The sequence below is a fragment of the Culicoides brevitarsis genome, chromosome 2 (genome assembly GCF_036172545.1).
Source record: "Culicoides brevitarsis isolate CSIRO-B50_1 chromosome 2, AGI_CSIRO_Cbre_v1, whole genome shotgun sequence".
NCBI lineage: Eukaryota > Metazoa > Arthropoda > Insecta > Diptera > Ceratopogonidae > Culicoides > Culicoides brevitarsis.
The window spans coordinates 25,275,440-25,297,856 of NC_087086.1; the positions used below are offsets into that span (position 1 = coordinate 25,275,440).

The 22,417-nt window shown below is 27.9% G+C and overlaps 1 protein-coding gene across 8 annotated transcripts in view; it reads right to left on the reverse strand.

Annotated features, from left to right (window-relative positions):
* Nucleotides 1-18,544, reverse strand: part of LOC134832252 (collagen alpha-1(XVIII) chain) — a 101,299-nt gene extending 82,755 nt beyond the window's left edge. For all 8 annotated transcript variants that reach the window (XM_063846233.1, XM_063846236.1, XM_063846231.1 and 5 more), the window contains exon 1: nucleotides 18,451-18,544. In XM_063846233.1, coding sequence (XP_063702303.1) covers nucleotides 18,451-18,452 — 2 coding nt within the window. In that variant the 5' untranslated portion in view covers nucleotides 18,453-18,544. The remainder of the gene's footprint in view (nucleotides 1-18,450) is intronic.
* Nucleotides 18,545-22,417: the final 3,873 nt, after the last annotated feature.

Sequence of the window (22,417 nt, forward strand, 5' to 3'; positions counted from 1 at the left end):
CTGAGACAACCAGGTCAGTTTGGAATCCAAAACCAGCCTCAGGTAATTGTTTTATGGTCTGGATAGTATCACCACAGTCGCAAAAAGTTGAAAGAGCCTTTCCCCTTTTAATGCAATCAGTACCTTGCAATCATCTAATTCTATTAGCTTTGACTAATAATGAGTAGTGGTTCAATTACAACTAAGTTCAATTAATTACTATCGCAACAGTGTTTAAGATAAACTTCTTCAACAGTCTCCCTTCAGAAGTAAGACGCACTGACAACTTCCTACTATTCAAATCTAAACTGAAACAATTACTGACAATGGAATACTGATCTGGCCTTCACCGATAACAGCACCATTGAAAAAAAAAACTTTACTATCTATTCCTGTATCTGTTACTATGGCATAAGGGATGTTGTCCGAACAGTATTTCATAAGACAATTATAAGATGGTCTTATTGATGATATAGATCATAGTAAGTACATTGTTTCTTTTTCAATTTCGAATCAAAAAACCGCAACAGATGCCATAAAAGTCGAGTAATTTCAAATTCCGAATTTCAAATTCATTTTTTTAAACTTTAAATTTTCGAAAATCAAGGTAACATTTTAAAAGTTTCGATCTAATGCTAGTTACTCCTGCTCAAAACACCATCAATTCTTAATTCAACACCTTTCCGCATTCGGACAATAGAACCAGATAGTGAATGACAGCCAGACAACACGCAATATTCCGCTAGAATTACCTCTACCACAGTCAGTCGATGGCGATAAAAGATACGATGAAGTGCAAATAAGCACTCCAATGCTCCTTGATTTGTAGTGTCAGTAATTATCGTAACAGAATTCAATTAACTTTTAACATTGGAACACGAATAGGCAGCCACGTCAGATAGCAATGCCTATTAATCGAAATCTCTTGCCGAATAATTGGATCCTATCATTCAATTTTCGACTTATTTTCCAACGCCTCCTATTATTAGTTTGTGTCTTGAGAAAGTATTGTTGGCGGGATGTCAGGTGGTTTATTTTCTCTCTCAATTTCTTTCAGATTTTCATTCGAAACGTGCTCATCAGCTTATGCACGAGACAACACTTGTTTCTATTTATATATTTTATGATGCAGCTCCGTAATTTCTCAATTTATCTACGAGAAATTTCGTTCGGCGCGCAAAACAATTCCAGAAAAATAATAAAATAAATAAAAATAAAAGAGGGAAGCCTGCACAGCAACTCACAATAAACAATAATAATAACACACACACACACACTCACCAGAAAATGGCAAATAAAACATTTTACTTTGAGAAAAGCGCCGTTTGCGGTTTATTCGTTGTTGTATAGTTGTTAAAGCAAATTTTCCTCATTTTTTTGCTGCTTCCTCTTAAAAAACGTACAAAAGGCAGGAAAATGTAAATTTTCTCTCTCTCGATTTTCCCGCATGTGAATTTGAGACGAAAATGCAAATAAATGGGTTACTACTAGCAAACAAGCACCACCGGTGGCATGGCAGCACAGCAAAGACACACAAACGGGATGGGATGGGAATCTTGCAAGCTGTTGTTCTTCGGAACGTATTGCTTATGACTGTGACATAGTTTGAGGCATAAATAAATATCAAATGAGAGAAGTAAACACAAACATTATTTTTTCTCCTGATGGCTCTTTTTTATCGGTTCGTTTTTTCTTCTGATTCAGCCCTTTTTGCGGGCTCCAGAAACGAAGAAAAAAACGATTATGACGAAAAAAACGTAAATTAGCTTTCACACACATTTTTTTTCCTCGGCGGCCTCTTTCGTTATTAAACATAAATTACAAGAGTTTTGTCACAAGTGCACTTTGAAAAGCAGCGGGCTGCGGTCATAAATATACAAAAATGAATAAAATAAACGTATGAACTTTCACCGAGGCAATGTTCAACTTTTATACATATATTTTGTCGTTTTTACAAGATGATGACAAAACGAAGAAGAAACGAATGAAGAAACGCATAAAATTTATGTTTTACCATTCAAATTGGAATTTTTGACATGTGTGCTCGTGATTGTGTTAATTATTTTATTATTTTTACACGCAGTGAGAGAGATTACATCATGCTTCGCGTACATTCGGATCGAGTGACATGTTAATCTTTATTCGTATTGAAGTTTCAGCGAATCGAGTGCAGATGTGTGGCGCTTATTATTATTTTTTTGTGTGAAGAGAAAAATGGCAATGATGGACAGAGAATTGAAATGTCAGGTTAATTAAATAAACGCAGTGTGGTCCGAGATAGTCAATGAACTGTAGAGCTTAATTTTTCATGATTGCCTCGATTTTTGGACGGTTCCTTTGATAAAGAGGTGATATCGAGTTTAAAAAGGTCACGTGGTTTAGTTTTTTCGTGATTAAAAATTTTATCATTAAACTCATTTAGTTTAAAAGAGCCACGTGGTTAGGTAGTCACGTGGTTCGATTTTTCAAAATTATACATTAAACTACCTGCCTGGGAACAATAACAAATTGGTTGGTACGCAGTATAGTCACGTGGCTTAGTATTTTATAGTTGAATTCATGTTGTTAAAAGAACCACGTGGTTAAAATTTATTTACCTTACCGGGGAAAAATGAGTCATAATGATCCCTTAAGAGATTTTTCTGATCTCTTGAACTTAAGGGATCAATTTGTTCCATTAAGGACTCAATTTAGATCAATAAGACTCAATAAAGGATCAACTTGATTACCTTTCGAGTTTATTATCATCAGGCCCAAAAAATCGATCATTGCAAGAGGTCAATTTGAATCCTTAGGTTAAGTTGATCCATTCAAGAGATCGTTTTGATCCCCTTCAAGAATATATTAAGGAATCAAATTGACCTCTAACAAGGATTGATTTTTTGGGCCTGATGATATCTAACTCGAAAGGTAATCAGCTTGATCCCTTATTGATCCAAATTAAGCCCTTAACGGAACAAATTGATCTCGTAAGTTTAAGGGATCAAAAAATCCCGTTAAGGGATCAATTTGACGTTTTTGGCACGGGCATAGTTTCAGTGAAAAATGATCTACTCGAGAAATCTAGTGAAAAAAAAAATTTCAAAAAATTTAAGGGCTCACTCAGGGCAGCCAGTTAAAAATTAGTCTTGAAGATCACCACGTGAAGATAAATAGGAGGCTTAAAGTAGTCACGTGGTTAAATTTAAAAAAATTACCGGAAATTCATATACTACTTCTTCAATCGTCGTTCTACGAACAAGCATCATTAAACCATAAATCTAGACATTTTTCTACTATACAATGTTATTTAATTCAAAAACCGGGAGAATTTACTGAGATCAAACGCGTCTTATCCAAAGACCTTAACATCTGTTTTATTGTGCATCTTCATTTAATTTCCATTATCCACATTCAATTTATGATTTATGCATTTTCTCACAAGAAACTTTATTATAGTCATTATCACTTTATAACAACTTCTTCTGTTACTGCTGCTGCTTCTTCAGAGCACGATCTCATGCAATGCGACGCCAGTTTGACTCAAATTCACCAATAAATCATACAATTTGAGTCTCGTTTAATTAACTTACTCACAAGTACCGTAGACGACTCAATAATAATATCGCATAATAATCTTGTAAAACCACACGTTCAAGTGCATCTCTGTAGATAGAGCGAGACTAATAACAATAACATCTTACCTAAAGTAAAAAACCACAGTTATAAATCAAATAAAACATGATTGGAACTATTGTATGTCATGTATCTTTTATTTCTCTTCAGCAACCAACAACTTTGTGTGGTCACATGGATTTGGATTTAACTGATATTGCTCGTTAAACGGCAAATGCATCGAATGTGACATGGCCCAAAAACTATATACGATTGGATTAAATGTCTGTGTGGTAAAATGATGTCATGTTGCGTTGCATTTATTACAAAATTTTCAAGTTCATGCAGAGAAGAAAGCGTGCGACTGCGGTAAATGCGGTTTTAAATGTTTTTAATTGAGATTTTAACGTTGAGCACTAATTTGACAGTTTCAGATCATCAAGATGAATTCATTAGACGACACAGAGTCGCACCCGTCTCAGACAATTATCAACTTCCTGTGACGATCTTTGTTGCCACCAACGACAAAAGTAACAAAACAATTTGGAAGATGATGCAAAATTATTATATCTGCTACTCCCCAATTTTACAGCAAATTTTATGGAACACACATGCAAATATCAAGCAAACGACGAACACACATGGAAAGAAAGAGAGAGAGACAGATTATGTTATTTTATGCTCATTTTAACATTAGTCAAGCTTGAAATGAAATAATCGTACATTTATGTGTGTGTGTCCTGGCATGGCACTTGGATCACGTGTTGTCTGCTTTAACTTTGGTTCACAATTAAAATGGAAACCACCTGCATGATACGGAGAGTCAGTTGTAACAAAAGTTTTGCGGTGATTCAGTGCAAAACCAAACATTTTGTAAACAAGCTTTCCATGTGAGTGTCGGAATTGTGCTCTGGCATATCAAACACTATTGTACTGTATGTCGTGCGTTGTTGGTTTTCACTGATTACAACAAACACAAAAGTCACATAAAATTAGATAAATTTCATGGTGCGCCCCCACTCAATATTCATGATGTTGCCTCCTATTCAATCGGTTTTAATCGAAAATTTTCGTTATTGCTTGTGTTTAGCATCAAAAACCAAATGTTTTACATAATTTATAGGTTGTTGCACACAGCAAACAAAATTTATTTTATTTTCGGAGAGATGGCAATAATTAGATATATGGCTCATTATGTTAAATTTGGGATGTGTTTGCACACAACAAAAAATTTTTTTTTCGGTTGGTGGGAAAATAAACACTAAACACACATGCCGCTCATTCAATTAACATAAAAGCCAAAAAAAATGTTAAAGTTGCATGCGGGCACGGTTGGCAGGAACGGATTTTTTAATTCAATAATTTTTAATCAAATTTTTTTTCAGGTGGCTTCAGAGTAAAACAAAAACTCGATCTTAAATTGATGGCCATTAGGTAGAGATACATATCGTGTTGATGAAAATGGAGTCCAAACACCAATACTGAATAGTATCTCTAACACTAGAGCTAATAATTCAGCAGGGAAAGAATTCTTCAAATTTTTTGTCGAACTACTAGACATTCCTGTTGACTTCCAGTAGGCTTTTAACTCTCAAGCATTTCGCGAACCTGGTCACACAACGCGTTCAAGAACGGGAGCTAGGCATAATCGGGCACACTAACTAAAATGACGAGCTCTCTTTCCTTCTGAATTTACTGCCATTGTCTTTAGAAAGTGGATTAAACGGATTAATAATTAGAGCAGTCCAATTTGAGCTCCAAGTCAAACCGACAATTTTAAGTACATGCCCAAAAAACAAAAACCTTAATCTGGCAACTAAAATCTTGTACACCCGCATTCTTAAAAAAACAGAGATGAACAAGATTTGTCCGTTAGTAAAGATTTGCCAGACGTGAAACTGTTACACGAAATTTTCGGTTTCATTCATTCGCGAAAAATGATTCCAAAAAATGATTCAGCCAAACACGGGAATAGAGATCACAAAAATCCAGGAAAATGGTAAAGAAATACCTAGATAAAAATTTGTCAAGAAAATAATTCACTTTGTTGAGACGATCCCTCGTTGGCTTCAGTCTATAGAAGTGATTCGGTATTCCGAGCCTCCCACGACCGTTCCCTAATTGATTCAAGCTCACGATACACAGTAAAAAATCCACGTCTCGCGCGGCGTTTTCGCGTGTTCACTCGTTGCATGATAAACGTGCGCGAGATCCAGCCACCATGGCGCGTAGATGGAATGAATTGATAAATTTTTGGCTTTCCTGAAGCAATGGTCAAAGGTTTGCGGGCATATTTTCTTGGCTGATCTACTCGAGACAACAAACAATTCTAGTGAAAAAAATTTTTTTCAAAAAATTTCACCTCAACTTCGATTTTTGGCGATTTTCATGATTTTCAAGCAATTTTCGAATTTTTGGTCGAAAATCAAAATTTTTTCAAAAAATTTCGACTTCTAATTTGCCCTACGATTAACGTAAAATGTAGATTTTGCAAAGATAAGCAACATTTTTGCAGCAACGGGATTGTTGTCGTCGTTCTCGTGTGCGAGTTGAAAAAGTGTACGGATTGCAGAAAACGGAGCTGATGCTATCCCGTAAGTTACAGTTTTGATACGATACGCCTTTAATTCGTCCTTTGGAGACGGTCGCCACCAAATTTTGAGATAATTTCTGTCGTCTTCGTTGTGCCATATTTGCCGATACATTTTCGGAATTCACGTTTTGCAATGAAAAAAACCTGGATAAAAATGTGTCAATCTCATGTGTCGAGAAAATAATTTTGCCTCGGATGGGAATTTACTTTGTTGAGATGATCCCTCGTTGCCCTCAGTCTATAGGAGCACTGAGTATTGTTCGAGAAAATCGTGAGCGATGAGATGAGGACTTCTGCTGTGGTGAGTTGATTTGTTGTTCACTCATTTTTTCTTTGTTTGGAGCTCGAGATATCTAATTTTACATTTAATTTTATAAAATTTTAAGTTCAACTTTTTGATATCTCTTCAACCTGATGATGATAGTAATAGAAAGAACTATAGTAAAAAAATTTTAAAAAATGTTTTTATTTTGAAGAGATATCAAAAAGGTGAACTTTGAATTTTATAAAATTAATTGATTTGTATCACTACGAAGAAAAATATTCAAAAGTTACTGCAGTTTAAAACGCCTCTTAAACCATTTTTACCACATTGACTCGTAGATTTTTTAAAGAGAGCATTTAAAAATGATATAAATTTCAGATTTCATTTCAATTTGGAAGAAAAAATATACGTTCCATGCAACCGTGATCTAACCATTTCAATTAACAAAACTGCACTTTTTTTTATAGAAAACGCAGACTAACGCCAAAAAATAAAAATATGACCATATTTCACATGCATGAGTGTTGAAATTTATAGCTGACGTGTAATTAATATGTACAAAAGTGTTTTCCCAGAGTATTTTATCAACAGCAATATTTTTATTAGGCTTTCAACTCTTCTCTTTCCTACGCAAAAACAAACGATGCGCCTATCAAACAACAAAAGAATTTGTCGAATTCACATTTTATTTTTAAAAATAAAATAAAAAAAAATGAACGGTTCCCCACGAAATTTTATATTGAATTTTTTACCATCATAAATATTTGACTTCAGTTCAGATTTATTTGTTTTTATGATTTTATATTATATTTGTTTCATACATAATAAAATTGTTTGCGCACGCTGATGAATGATAAATGCCTATGGTTATTAATTAAAGGATGTTTTGCGTTAATTGTAAACAATTTCTGTCACAAACATCGGCAAGCAGGCAGGCGAGCAATTTGTTTGCACATTAAAATATATTAATTTTCATTTGGAATTTCGAGCTTTGAAGTCAAGGTTTCTCAACCGGTTTTATATGATCATATTGAGATTTCATTTTTTTTCAATTTATATTCTATTATATTTTGCCGCAGATATTTAATGAAATAAAATAACGAAAAGATGATTGAAAATTGCTCATGTGTTACAAATATTTGATAAAATCATCAAATTGAATATTTATATGTGTGTAAAAATTTTGATGATTTACCGAACTAACGAGAAAAAAAAACATCGTAAATATTTGACAATTTATTTAAAAACAATTTTATTAATTATGAAATATTTTACGACTCTACCACATCAAACCAGGCACCCTGACATCGCGATGCATGGCGGGCATGTCAACTCGTAATTTCAAGAATTATGCTGTTTTTTGTTGATTTTTTTTTGTCGGTGTATGTTTTAACATGTACATTAGGCCATTTCTCGTCGTTGTCGCGTCTGTTTCAAAATGTCTCATAAATTTGACGTTATTATTATTATTTATTGTGAATTTTATTGAGATGTGTGTTCCTAGTGAAAAAAAATGTGTATCAAGTCAAGCATAAATTTATTGTTTTAATGGTGATTGTTCTTTATGAGGTTAAATTTCGTGTAGACCAAGGCCAATATTTTTGTTTTATAGGTATTGCAGTAAAATTTCCCAAGCTACGATAAATTTCACAAGTCTTTCAATCAATATTTGACAATCAAAATTTTATTATCTTTGCTCAAAAAAGGGAATTTCGAAATCAATCATCAATTCTGAGTTAAATCAAAGATTATAACGTTCGCTAATTGCTACAAAATCCTGGAAATATTGATCAAAGAAATTTTCAGAAATCCTTTAATTTTAAGCTCATTTAAATGGAATGAATCACATGCCATTACTCTAAACGGATTATGTTCTAAAAACGAATCAAATAGAGACAAAAGCCTCTTACTTTTTGAAGGTTTCCAATATTTAGCACATTTATGTGGAAGGTGATCAACAATTTAGTGAGCAAAGAGTTATTGAACATTTGAAAAGAGAATTTATTAAATGTTATTAATTTGTTTTACACTGTTAATTGTCGCTATTAGGATTCAAGTTTATGCGAAATCGATTTTTACAGTGTAAAGGTGTTTTTATGTGTTTTTCTCGTGTTTGAAATAGTTTTAATCACGTTAGAATAAAAAACATGTTTTCACTTTTGTTAAACATGTGTCACGCTCAATGACGGACTAGTAACTCAGGAAAGTAAAAAAAAATAATTTTAAATTTTTAGGTGAATAAATTAATTATTTTCAATTATTTTTACCTTTTTTTTAATTTTATTAAAAAATGAGAAAAATTAAATAAATGATTAATATTTTTAATTTTTAATTAAAATAAATAATATTTTTGATATTTTTTTTAATTTACTTTTTATTGAAAATTTCTGATGAAGGCAAATTTTTTTAAAAATCTTAAAAATAAACATCATTGTCAAATCAAGCTTTAAAAATTCATTTAAATTCATTTTTTCAAACAAACTTATTTTGCAAATTTAGGCCGCTTCAAATTTTTTATAACTTTTTACCTCATTTCAAAAGCCGAAAAATTATTGGGGCAAAATAAAAAAAAAAGTTAAAAATTTCATCAAAAATGACCTTTTTTGGTCTATTTTCATAATTTTTCAAGAAATTTTTAAAAATTTTTTAATTTTATATTATTTTTTTCAAATTTTGTATTGAAAATGATATTTTTACAAGAATTAAATTTATGTTTTTAAAATTTTTTATTTTAATTTTTTTTTTTCAATTTTTAAGTTGAAATAAGTTGAAACAAAATAAAATAATAATTATTTTTCTCAACATCCAGTCCAAAGTAAAAAAAATCTGTTTTTATGGAATTAACAATATTTTTGATTTTTTTTTAATAAAAATTTTATTGAAAATCGAAACTGTTGAAAAAAGCTAAAAAAAAATTCAATAATTTAATTCCATTAAACATTTTTATCACATTGCTAAAAAGAAAAACGTCACTTCAGGGCTAATTAAAAAGTTCCTTCCAATTAATTATAAAAAAAAAATTAAAAAATAGTTTTATACGTGAGACTGCGACACGAAATTTCTTGTGCACTTTTTTCCGCACCAACAAAGTCGTTTCACACTTTATTTCATGTACTTGCGAGAAGACTTTAGTTTTTTGTTTCGATTCAATAATAAGGAGAGAAAATGTTTTATTGTACGGAAAAAGTTCATGATTGCTGTCTACGTGTGTATTGGAAATATGCCAAGAGTTAAACAGCTGTGGGCCACGACGATCCTTACACATGTCAATGCGACATTTCTGAACATAATTTTTGGTTGTAGTTTTTTTTTTATTTTTTCTTCAACTGTATTTTAATTTCCTTTTCCAATTCAGTTTTTTTTTACAAAAGAACCGACCAAAGAGACATAAAAGTCGGAAAATGTATAAAATTTATAGCAGAGCAAAAAGGATTCCATTCAGGAAGTACTAATTTTTCACCTAATTTAATTTTTTTCTTTCTTTTTTATTCTGCATGAGCGTTTAAAGCGCACATAAATTTATGAGACAAGTTTAAAGTCTTTTGCCTTCTCATCTTTATTTTATTTTATTTCTGTTGTGGCTCGTAGTTGTATCGCATGCAGACGAGAATCGGTGTGGGAAATTTTTTAAAAATTAATTTAATTAATTTAATAGACGGCTTTTCATAATTTATTGCACGTCTTGTGTTGTTTGCGGTTCGGAATGCACGAAAACCCCTTTTAATCATCCGAAACGATCTCTTACCGTGTGAGGAAAATATTAATTATTTGTCTATTTAATAAAGGATAAAAAGGTATATGTTTGGCAAAATCGACAAACACGAGGCCCCAGAAAATGCTAAATTAGGAAAACTCCGTAGAATGTTAAATAAATAAAAGTTTCGTTATTAAAGATCCATCAAGCTCTATAAAATATTCTTCTTTTTGTTCGAATACACGCAACGCCACGTAAAAACAGGGATAAACAGACAAAAGAATAAAAAAAAAGTCTATTTAAGCTATTAATCTCCAATTTAAGACGCCTCACAGACATATTTCAATACGGAAGTTTTTGTTGATGTCGATCGAACAATGTACCGGCAGAATAGCAGGAGGGAAAAAGTAATCATCTCTCTATCGGAATTTGCTACTAAATATGCTTCGATTATATCGCAAAAGGCAGAGAGAGATAAGAACACAATAGAATTCCGCCAGAGGGGAAATGTCGATAAAAAGAGGATATAAGAGAGGAAAAAAAATAAATTTTAATGTAATATCGTAGTTAATGTTACTTTATTATTTTATTTTTCTGATAAATCAAAACTTTGAATGAAAATTTCCAAGATAATGAAAGATTTTTCTGATGAATGAATTTTAATACCACTGCGAAGAAAGCAATTTCCTGGATGTTGCAATTATTATTATTTTACTGGTAAACAATTTATTTTAGCGAAAAAAATTAAGCAAAATGAAATGTGAATGCGGCGAAATTCTTCTTTCGCACAAACAAAAAATTATTTTAAAAACATGTGCAGAAAATCCATATCAGAATTGTTTAAAAAGGCCAAATGTACAACATTGTAAATAAAATAAAAGAAGGAAAAACAAAAAAAATGAAAGAAGGAAAATTTTCCAGTTTTGCCAAGTTTAAAGTTGTTAAGAATGCAGTTTTAAATGAAAAGCGCATTTTTTTATTTTTTTCCGAGAAAAATTAAATTAAAAATTATTTTTGTTTTTTCAATATTTATAAAAGTTAAAAACAATTACTTAAGAATTACTTTAAAAAATTTAATTATTTTTAAAAATCAATTTTTCGAATTTTAATTAAAAAATCTTTTTCCTTAGTCTCCAAAATTAAAATTTTTATTTTCGTTCTGATTTAAAAAAAAATTTTTTAATATTTAAAGACAAAAGGGCAAAAATTTAATTTAATAATTTTTTTTAAAGCTGAAAATTTTTAATGTCTTTTACATATTATCAATTGAAGAAATAATATTTGCTGCTTTAAAATTTTTTTTTCCATACATTTTATATTTATATTTTATATAAAATTTTATTTTATTTAAAATTTTAAAATAAATAAAATTTAATTTAATAAAATTAAATAAAATTTTGTTTGAAATTTAAAAAAAAAAATATTTAAAATTTATTTTATTTAAATTTAAATTATTTAATATTTTTTTTTAATTTCAAATAAAATTTTATTTTATTTAAATTTTTTAATAAAATTTATTTATTTTTTTTTCTTCAAACTCAAAAATAATTAATAAAAAAATGTTGTCAAGTAAAATTTATCAAGTACCTAAAAAATTCTAAATTTTGAAATTTTGTGCATTAGTAGAAATATAAGACTTTGTTAAATCCAAAAAACGATTTTTTTTCTTTAAAATATTTTTTTTAGAAAATACAATGATTGCACTTGGCACACCATCCACTGTCGTTTTCATTCGAGTGTTCCATTAAAATCATTATTATTATTCTCATCGCAAGACAAGAAAAGAAATTCTCGAGAATTTTTCTTGCTGTGTGTGTTACTGCAAATTGATTATAAATAATGATGTTGCAAAAAAAATTAAACGTTCGTCTTTTTATTTACTTTTGCGCAGAATGAGGTCAGGAAAAAATAAAACTAAACGGTCGCACAAAAGAACATCATCTATCGTCTCTTTCTCTTTCTAATTTGGTTCCTTGTCAAGTCGAGCCCTTTTTTCTTCTCGTCTGCCGGAGTAGAACACGATCATTATGTTGTTGAATGATCCGTAAAAAAAGCAGCTAGCGCAATTCATTCTATTGTTGTATTGAACCGACAAATTGCTTATCGCCTATTATTTGTTGATTTTCTGTTAAACTACTAGACATTCAATAAAAAATGGCATGAAGCAATAAAATGTCGCGTTGTTCGACGACGACGCGCGATAATCTGTGTGAGTGAGCATTAAATCGATCATAAAATGTTCCGTAATAGTCCAGCATGCGTAAATTTTTTGTTTTACGACTTTGATTTGTTTCCGGTTCCAATGACTTCATTTGAAGTGTAAATATTTTCTTTTTCGGAATCCAATTAATTGGCGTTTCCCATCGTTCTTCATTCAACAGTTGTTCGTTGGACACGAAACACACACACACTTGATTGTCCACAAGAGACAAGTTTAGTATCAGCGCCTAGTAAGTGTTATTTATTTTATTTCCGCAATTTTATGTTCTTTCTTCTGCACGATGTAGAATTTTATTTGCGGAAGGATTTATGTCGTCGACACAGTGAATTTGTCACTTGTACGTTGGTCGTTTTTTTCTGTTTGTTGGAAGTCTGGTACTGTTTTTGAGATTATTAAAATATTTTTTTAAACACATTTTTTCAATTTAATTAAACATAAATTGTACAAAAAAATTAAAGTTTTATAAAAATATTAAATTTTTTTTACAAATTCAAAATTTCAAAAAAATTTCGAAATTTTTTAGATATTTTTTTTAAAGCAAATTGTGATTTTTTTTTTATTGATTTTAATTTTTTTTGAAACCATTCAAGAAGATTGTGTCGTTTTGATCACGTTTTGAAATTCGAAAATCCAATGTGTTAAAATAAATAAAAGTTAAAAATTTACAAATTTTTTTTTTCAACTATTTTACAATTTATCAATTTTTTTTTTTGATATTAAAATTTAATTTTTTTACAAAACAAATTAATTTAATTTAAATTATTTTTTAATTTTTTTTTATTTATTTTTTTTTTGTTTTACTGATTTTTTTTAATTTTTGCTTTGAATGAATTAAAAAAATATTTTTTTAACTGAAAAAATATAAAAATTTCATCAATTCAATTTTAGGTGAAAAATTTTAATTTTCATTAATTTTAATAAAAAAAAAATAAATTTATGAATAAAAAATTTGAAATAAATTTCTCAGCGACCTTGTTATAATTTTGACAAAAAAAATATTTCGTCACCGAGCATCTTAAACCAACAAGCACTAAAATTCGTACAATGTAAGCGCACACAAATAAAATAAAAAATATTATTATTATTGTAAAAATCGTAAAAAATGTACGCATAAGGAATGGTTATTATTATTATTACTGCGTTATAACTCTTCTTCTTCTTTATTTTATTTTTTTTTCTTCTTCTTTCTAACACAAGAGAAACGAGCAGATTCAGTCAACATCTGTATCAGATTTCAGTGTTGTGCGCTTTTTATCATCTTCGATTATTGTTCGTTTCATATTTAAAAACATTTGAAGGCTGGAAATTAGTTTTATTTTGTTTTTGTATGAGAAAAAAAGAAAACAGATCTGACGTTCAATAGCTGTCGAGATAAAGTGAGCAGTTGTGTTTTGTAGGAAATATATTTTACCTCATTATGGCAATTGTTTGTTTATGTTAGATGAGACGTTGATGTAAACTGTTAAATGGAACAATGCACGTCCATTATGTTGTTATTGATTTTTACTGCAATTATTTACCTACTCGGTAATCGTTGACCTGTCATTAAGGAGCGTTTAACTGATATGATCTGCGAGAAAAAAATATGACAGGCAAGTTCATTTTTTTTTGTCTGGTTGTTTGGAGAATCAAAAAGGTTATGTTGATGTAAAAAAAATAATTTTGTAATAATTTGTCAGAAAAAAATGCATTTATTGAAAAAAAAATAAGAGAGCGGATTTTTAAATGGATTTAAATTAAAAATAATTAATCAGTAATTATTTTTTTGAATTTTTTTTATTTATTGTTTTTTTTTTTTTTTTGAAAATTAATATTGATCTAAAATTTAAGTTTAACCATTTAATTTAGGTTTATTTTAAAAATCTTTAAAAAATATTTTTAAGAGTTTAATTAATTTTTATTAAACAAAAGAAGAAAAATTGCCTCGTTTTATTTACTTTTTTTAATTTATTTTTTAGCTTGCTAATAAAATATTTCAGTATAATTATTTTAATTAATTTAAATTAAAATATTTTTAGAATTATTTTTTGGAATTTAAACTATTAATTTATTTTTAATTTAATTTTTGGATTTTAATAAAATATTTTTTTTTTTTGAGAAAAACTCATTTTTATAAAAAAAAAAAAAAATAAAAATTAAATGAAAAAAATATTTTTTTTATTGAAAATAAAAAAATGTTTTAAGTTTTTTCAAAATAAAAAAAAAAGTTTAACAATAAAATTTTAACAATTTTAGAGCGTTAAATAATAATTTTAATGTTTTTTAAACTTTTTACCTTAAGATTTGCTAATTAAAAATTAAAGGAAAAAATTCATAAAAAAAATTATAATTTAAAAAAATTAAAGTATTTTATGAAATAAATTTATAGTAAAAAAATTTACTGTTAAAATATTATTTTTAAACCAAAATCAGTAAAAATGAAAAAAAAATTTTTAAATTTTTGAAAATTTCTTGAAAAACTATGAGAGTTCACTAAAAAACGGTCATTTTTGATAAAATTTTTAACATTTTTTTTTATTTTGCCCCATTGGATTTTCGATTTTTAAAATGGGGCATCGGATTTTATTTTTGATATTCATTTGAAGCGGCCTAAAAATTAAAGGTTTTATATTCAAACAGGAAAAATTTTAAAATTTTTTTAGTATATGGCAATATTGAAATGAAAAAATTAATTAAAAAATAAAATCATAAAAAATTCAAATTAACTAGAATTATATGTAGGAAATTTTCTGAATTTAAAAAAAAAATTGTCTATATTAAAAATAATTTTAAAAAACATTTCATCATTAGAATTTTAATTAAATTTTTAAAAAATTAAAAATTTTTTTAAAGAAATTATCAATAAATTTCCTGATATTTTATTAATTTGCAGTCAGCCAAAGTTGTAGCTTATTAAAATAAAAATTCTTTGCAACTCTTCTTCGAAAGCTTTTTCACAAAGAGATAATCCATAGTGGATAAGTTGCAACCATTACATAAACGACAACTTTTCATTAGAATGGCATCATGTTATCATGGAAACTCTGCCACTGCTAATCTATACTATAGAAACGGCCTTTAGTATCATAATCGCCTGAAGAAAGAAACATGATCGCGTATCAATCATCTTAAAACAAAAGTCACTTCTGCGATCCATTAACACCTTTCGCAATAATAAATCCACTTAAAATTTACGAAGTAGACGACGACGACGACTCGTTGTCATAACATGACAAACAGATTGTACCTAATTTTTCACACCCCTTCGTCATCACTCACGCCATAATAACATCTTATTTATCACCATGTCAAAGTGTTTTGACTTTTTTATTTTATTTTTTGTGTCTGTCTGTCTCTTCTCCGCCAATTATCTTCTCCAACACTCGGTTTATTTGTTCGTTTTAATTAAAAACAATTTTAATAGACAAAGCAAAATGTATGTTTTTCATTACGTTTCCTACTAGTAACAATGTGGTTAGCCTCCTCCGTGTTTCTACTTGTTTTTAATTGTTTCGAGAGGAGAAAAAACCGGAAAATATCTTTTCCATTTCCAACTGTTACTGCGACTTTGTTCTCGTAAATCCGCATCTTTAGACAAAAATAACTAGCAAGCAGCTAACAAAGTAATAAAATAGAGGAAAAACAACCACAATTTGCGGTATGTGGCACACAGATTGCGCACGCTACTGCCGACAATTGCACGAATTCACAGAAAAAAATATTTTTTTTTTTTTTAATATGACATGAGCAGATTAATTTCCCGTTCCCGCGAACACGAGAATTTTTGCTTCAAACAAAACTACGATATTAATGATGACGAAAAGCGGCTTCATCAATCTTGGGAACTTTTTCATGCAGGAAAATCAGAGCAACAACCAGATCATTTGTTTACAAATTTTACACAATAAAAAAAAATTTTGAAGCAAAAGTTTTTAAATTAGAATAAATGTATCAAAAGAGATACATGACGTTACGTTACATCAAAAGATTGATGCAGAAAATTCTCGAAAATCCACATGAGAGACGAATTTTTGCATCTAATATATTTTTTTTTATTTTATTTTATTTAAAAAAAAGACGATAAGCAGACATGAAAAAACTTCTTGATTTTTTTTTATTATTTTTTTTGTTTAAAATAAATAAAAAAAAAACGCCCAATAGAAGCAAAATAAAAGAGAATAATGAGATTTTTTCCAAATACATTTACTAAGATGGAAAAAAAACCCGAAAGAAAAGGGAAACCTTTTAGCATTCGAATGAATATTCAAGCAGAAGGCAAAAGAGAAAAAAAGTTTTTCATTGTTTTATTTTTATTTCGTGAATGAAATCAATTGTAACACACGCAATTTTTGAAAAAAAAAGTTCTGAGGTAAGCTTTTTTGTTGAATTTCACCGAAACAAAACAAAAAATATAGTAATAAATTAGCGATTTCTGTCGACGTTGTCGTCAAGGATATCAGTGAAGCACAAGAAAAGAAAAAAATAAAGGTAAGAAGAGATATGAGAAGAAAAACAGAATTCTTGTGAACTCGTTGAATTTGAAGGAGAAAAAAAACGCCAATTTATTTTTTTAAGAATATTTTTAATTTAATTTAGCGATGAGGAATTTTTAATAAAAAGAGATTTATTAAAAAAAAAAAAATGAATTATGATGAAAAATTAAATTAAAATTGAAATGTCAGATTCAGGTGGTTTATGTGTGTTTTTAATAAACTAATCAGATGATTTGTTGGGGATTTTTAATTTTTGTTTTTTTTTTTGTGAAAAGTTTTTTAATAATGAGCAAAAAGGTGCATGTTTATTTAATTTTCCGTGGTTGCTTTCTCGTCAAACAATTTTTCCGTTAGTTTTTTTGTTCTTTTTAAATTTGATTTAAAATTAATTAGAAAATTGAGTGACTTGTCAATTTCAGATATTTTTTAATTGCAAGGGTTCTATTGATTTCTTGCTTTTAAGTCAATACTTGTTTTAAAAATTATAAAACAAGTATTAAAAAGATATATCGCAAAAAATATATCAAAAAAAGATATTTAAAAAATTTATTTAAAAAATAATTAAAAAGAAGAATCAAAAAAATAATAAATAAGACGTTTAAAATTTCAAAAATATTTTTTTTTATTCGTCAAAAAAAGAACTCTCAAAGAAATCGAACTAAAAAGGAATAAACAAGAATATTTTGAAAGCCAAGTCTGAAAAATTGACAAATGAGTAAAAAAATATCTTTTTCGATAACAAATTTTTTGTGATTTAAGATCATGGGACTGAGTTTTTATATAATCTTGATTTTTCGATCTGCAAGCTTTCAAAAGTCTGATATGTACAAAAAAATTAAAAGTATTTTTTTTCTTCAATAAAAAAATCTTTTAAGAATTTTTGACTTAAATTTTCAAAATTAAATTATTATATTTTTTATAAAATTTTTATCTAATCAATTCAAGTCAAATTTCTTGTCAATTTCATCAATTTCAATTCAATTTTAAATTTATTATTTTTTTTAAGAAAAGCGGTGCAAAGTCAAACTTTTATAGACATAACCTTAAATTTAAACTTAAATTAAAAAAAATTTTTCTTCTCTAAATTTATCTAAAAATCTCTCATTTATTTATGTATTTCGTCTATTTATTGTGATAAGAAATCCCAACAAGAGTTGAAGTAGTTAGTAAGCTAGAGCACTCAAAAATTCATTCCATGTTGTAAATTTATCGTTTCATGAATAAAGTTTATAATGTAATGTAAATTAAAAGATTTTTTTTAAAATATAAGTCTCATTAGTTTTTTAAATAAAAATAATCAACAAATGGATCACTTTCAACAACTCAAAATATTGAAAATATTAAATTTCCACATAATTATCTTGTCCTATTCCTTTCAAAAGCCCTTAAGGACCATCAACAAAATATAATAAAATCATTAAAAAAAATCAATAAACTCATCTCATCGAAAGATGTCTGTATAAACATTGTCAGTATCGAATGTCAAGCAAGAAAACTAACAAGCAACTCAACTTTTTCCACTTTTTTTTAGTGCAAAATGGATTTTTCCAAACCCAAACAAACAGTACATTCCCGATAAGCATCTATTCATTTTCAATAACAAATACACAAAAATTTGCCATATATACTTACATTTTGTAATCCGTTGTATTCGCTCCTAGCTTAATATTTTTTTTTCTCTCTCTCTTTGCTGCTGTTTGTTGTTGTCGTCAAATAGTTTATTTTATTTTGTTTCGATACACACTCTCGGTTTGTAATGGAGTAATATCCAGCAAAAAAATAATCCGATTATGTGTGAATATGTTTGCGTTTTTCCTCCTCAATTGACTTCTTATCGTATCACCGAATTAAATTGAATTGAATTTGAAGTTAGGCCAGCCAACAAATATGTTTTCAATTTATATAAATTGAATGAATGAAGATCCTTTTTATTTTTTTTTTATTTTTTCACCACTCGTTAGTTTATCTTTGAGAGCTTGCAGCCATAGTTAACGATTGGCAAATACTTTTCTTTTTACTTTATATTTTTTTTTTTTTTTTTTGTAATATGGCACACTTCACTTTTTTTCTGTTGAAAAGTTTTTAATCTTCCTCCTTCACTCGTCGTCGTCGTTCACGAGATCATTTGGTTGGTTGTCTTAATAAAATACAAAAATTTGCTCTTTTTTCTGCTTCTTCTTTTATTATTTATTTTAATTTAATATAATTTTTTCCTCTTCCTCAGATATTTCAACTTTTTCGTGTGTTATATGCAAGAATTTCTTTTTGTATTTCATCTTTTGCTGCTTCAACTTCAACTTCGGCACAGTCGTTGTTGCATAAATTTAGTAATAAGAAGCAACGGCCACTAGCGTATAATAACTTTTATTCATCATTATAATTTTTTTTTATTATTATTCACTTTCTATATGTTGTTGTATTATATATAATCAAAAAACTGCTTCCTTGTCAGCTTACATTAGCAATACAAACAAAACTCTGTCGTTGATTCCGAAAAAAAAGACCAAAAAAATACGAAATAACTTTATAATAAGCAGCTTATTAGCGCAAATGTCGAAAATTAATTTTATTTTAAATCTTTGTAGAATTAGCAAACATGTGTATTTGATTGCGACAAGCATTAAAGGCAATCCATTTAAATTTAAGTGCGGAAAAATTAGATCCTTGTGTTATTATTTTGTATTTATTTTGAAAACGGGACAATTTTCATCAAGGCAGAAATCTTTAAATAGAATTGCTGTCTCATTAAAGAACATTTCGTTCGCAAGTGATTAATTTTGTAATGTTTTTAAAAATAATTTTACGCGACACGTCTGGCATGGCATGGCAGTTCGATGGAAAACTCTTTCCATGTTCTGAAATTGTAATGGCACTATTTTAAGAAAATTGGGTTAAAATAATTGAGAAAAAAAAAATCAAAGACATTGAAAGTGTTGAGATTTGACAAATTCACGCGAATAAAGAAATTTTAATTGAATTAAAAATCAAGCTCAAATCCTTCGAGGAATAAGAAAATTATTTATCGGCGTAATTTTAAACTTTTTATTGTTTTTGTGCATTTCAAAGAATTTTAATTAAAATTTGGTTTCTCAGAAGCTTTTTGTCTGTAAAGTGATATAGAGTTGCTAAAATATTAAAATTAAAATTTGTCAGTTGTGAATTTTGTTGAAACTTAATGAAATTCATTTTTAATTTAAAATTCAACTTAAAACTAAAAATATAATTTTAAAAATATTTTTCAATGAAAAAAAAAAATATAATAATTAATGAAATAAATATAAAAAGTTCATAAAATTTTTATTCTAAGCAATTAATAAAATAAAATTAAAATTATTAAAAATAATTAAATAATTTTTAAATCAAAAATAAATCTAAAATTTAAAAAAATTAATAAAAAAAGGATTTAATTTTTAATTTAAATAACAAATGAATAGTATTTTGTAAAATAATTTAATTTATTTTTAAAAAAAAAATAATTTTTTCATTTTATAATTAGATGAAAATTAAAACAAAAAAATCAAAAAAATAGTTTTTAATTCACTTATTTTTAAGAAATTAAAAATTTTAAAAATTAAGTTAATTTTTTTAATTTTACTTAAATAGCAATAAACAATCATTTAAAATTTACTTATTAAAAAATAAATTATTTATTTAAAAAATTAAATAAAATTTAATTTAATTGAAATAAAAAAAAAATCAAAAATTATTTTTTTTATAAAAAAATCAAATGCGCTTAAATTGCTTCAAATTCACAATAAACTTTTGAATCTTTTATGATTTTTTGTTTACACAAATTTTCCAGCATCTTCTCTCATTTTCTTTTGAAAAAAAAATCCTACGCAAACTTTTCTTCGCAGCAATGATTCCCCAAATGAATCCAAACTTTATAATCTAATAAATCAATGAAATTTTCCATTCTTTTCTTTTTTGTGCGTGTATCAATTTCCATGGCATAGCGCATTTTTTTTAGCCGCCTAACTTTCATGAATTACTAATTGATGACGTACTTTTTCATTCGCGCACATTTACATTTGGGGAAAACTTTTTTTTTTTATCAAAACCAAACAATTTTTATTCCACGACAGGAAATATATTGACTTGTTATCACCAGAATTTTTTATTATTTGTTATAATTTATGAAAAGAGAATTTCTACCTCTCTATGAAAAAATAAAAAAAAAAATTGAACATCCTGTTTAAAAAAATTAAATCGAAGCATAATGCATGAAATTTGCTGAATTCACTAAAAAAAATAAATAAAAAAATGTTCCAATGAAATCCGATACACAGCAAAATCACACAAAAATTCCCGCACTCTCTCTCTCTCGATGCGATTTAAAGTGTGGCGGTTAACCGCAAATTTAAATGAACTGTCTTATGCTTGTTTTATTTAGTTTTCAAATGTTTTGCGGGGTTAACGATGCTTTTTGTAATTAAACTGCAATTCACTAAAAAATCACTAAAAAAAATCAAATTACACTCGCAAAAAATCGAGTCCTTTTTTGTGGGTGTAAAATGATTTTTTTTTCACTTTAATCACTTTTTTATTTTTTTTTTATATTTTTTTTTTCAAATCAGCTGTCGAAAAAATTTTAGCGCACACTAGTCGTTTCTAAGAAATATTCACAAGAGACACGAGAAAGACGATGCGTTCAGCTAGTGTTTCAACAACCAACTAACGTTTCGGTGTTCGAGCCATTCGATGTTTGGAGTTGTTGTCGTTTTGTGTGTCGTATACCGGCTACACGCGTACTGTAGCGAGCAACTGCCATGGCAACGACTCTGCTTTTTTGTTATGTACAACTGATATTTTCTCCCGAATTTACATGAAACGCTGCTGTACGAGTTGTAGCCGGCTTTTTAGTCCACATTTTATGAATGAAGACGGGAAAATTTTCTCTGTTTTGATTTTCATTCGAGAGAGACGCCTGGCTTGTACATAGCGGCATGCCTGCAAAGAGAAAAATGCGAGAGACGAGTGTTTTTATGTATTATTTTGTTTGTTTTGTTCTTGTTTTTCTTAACAAGATGCATTGCGGCAAATGTTGATACAACGTCGAAAGTCGCTATAATTAGCATAAAATTAATAATCATAACGAGCGAAATTTTTTCTGTGTACATTTTTTTTTTTGAATACTTGTACCTTTTATGTTTTGTTTTCGTTATTTAATGGCATTTTTTATTGTCGCCGATTTTTTTTTTTTCAATTTGGTGGTTTTAAATTACGGAATGTGTGAAACTTGTTCCATGAGTTTTTGGGTCAAAAGAGCACATTAAAAAAACGACTGAATTAAAAAGTAATTAAGTGTGAAGGGCCGGCAAAATGTTTTGAGAGTTCTATATGGCGCCATATTTTTTTCAAAGATTAAAATCAAAAATATTCTTTTGGTTTTGAATTTTATTACTTTTAATCTACTTTTAAAAACGTAAAATAAAATATTTGACATAAAACAATTTTAATGAAGAAATAAATTTAAAAAAAACATGCATTTTATAGCAAAACAAGATTAAATAAAGATAAATTCAGATTTAATTTAGATAAAAAAAAAATTAGATTTAGAAAGTGATAAGCGTTTATATTTTTCCACAAAAACAAATAT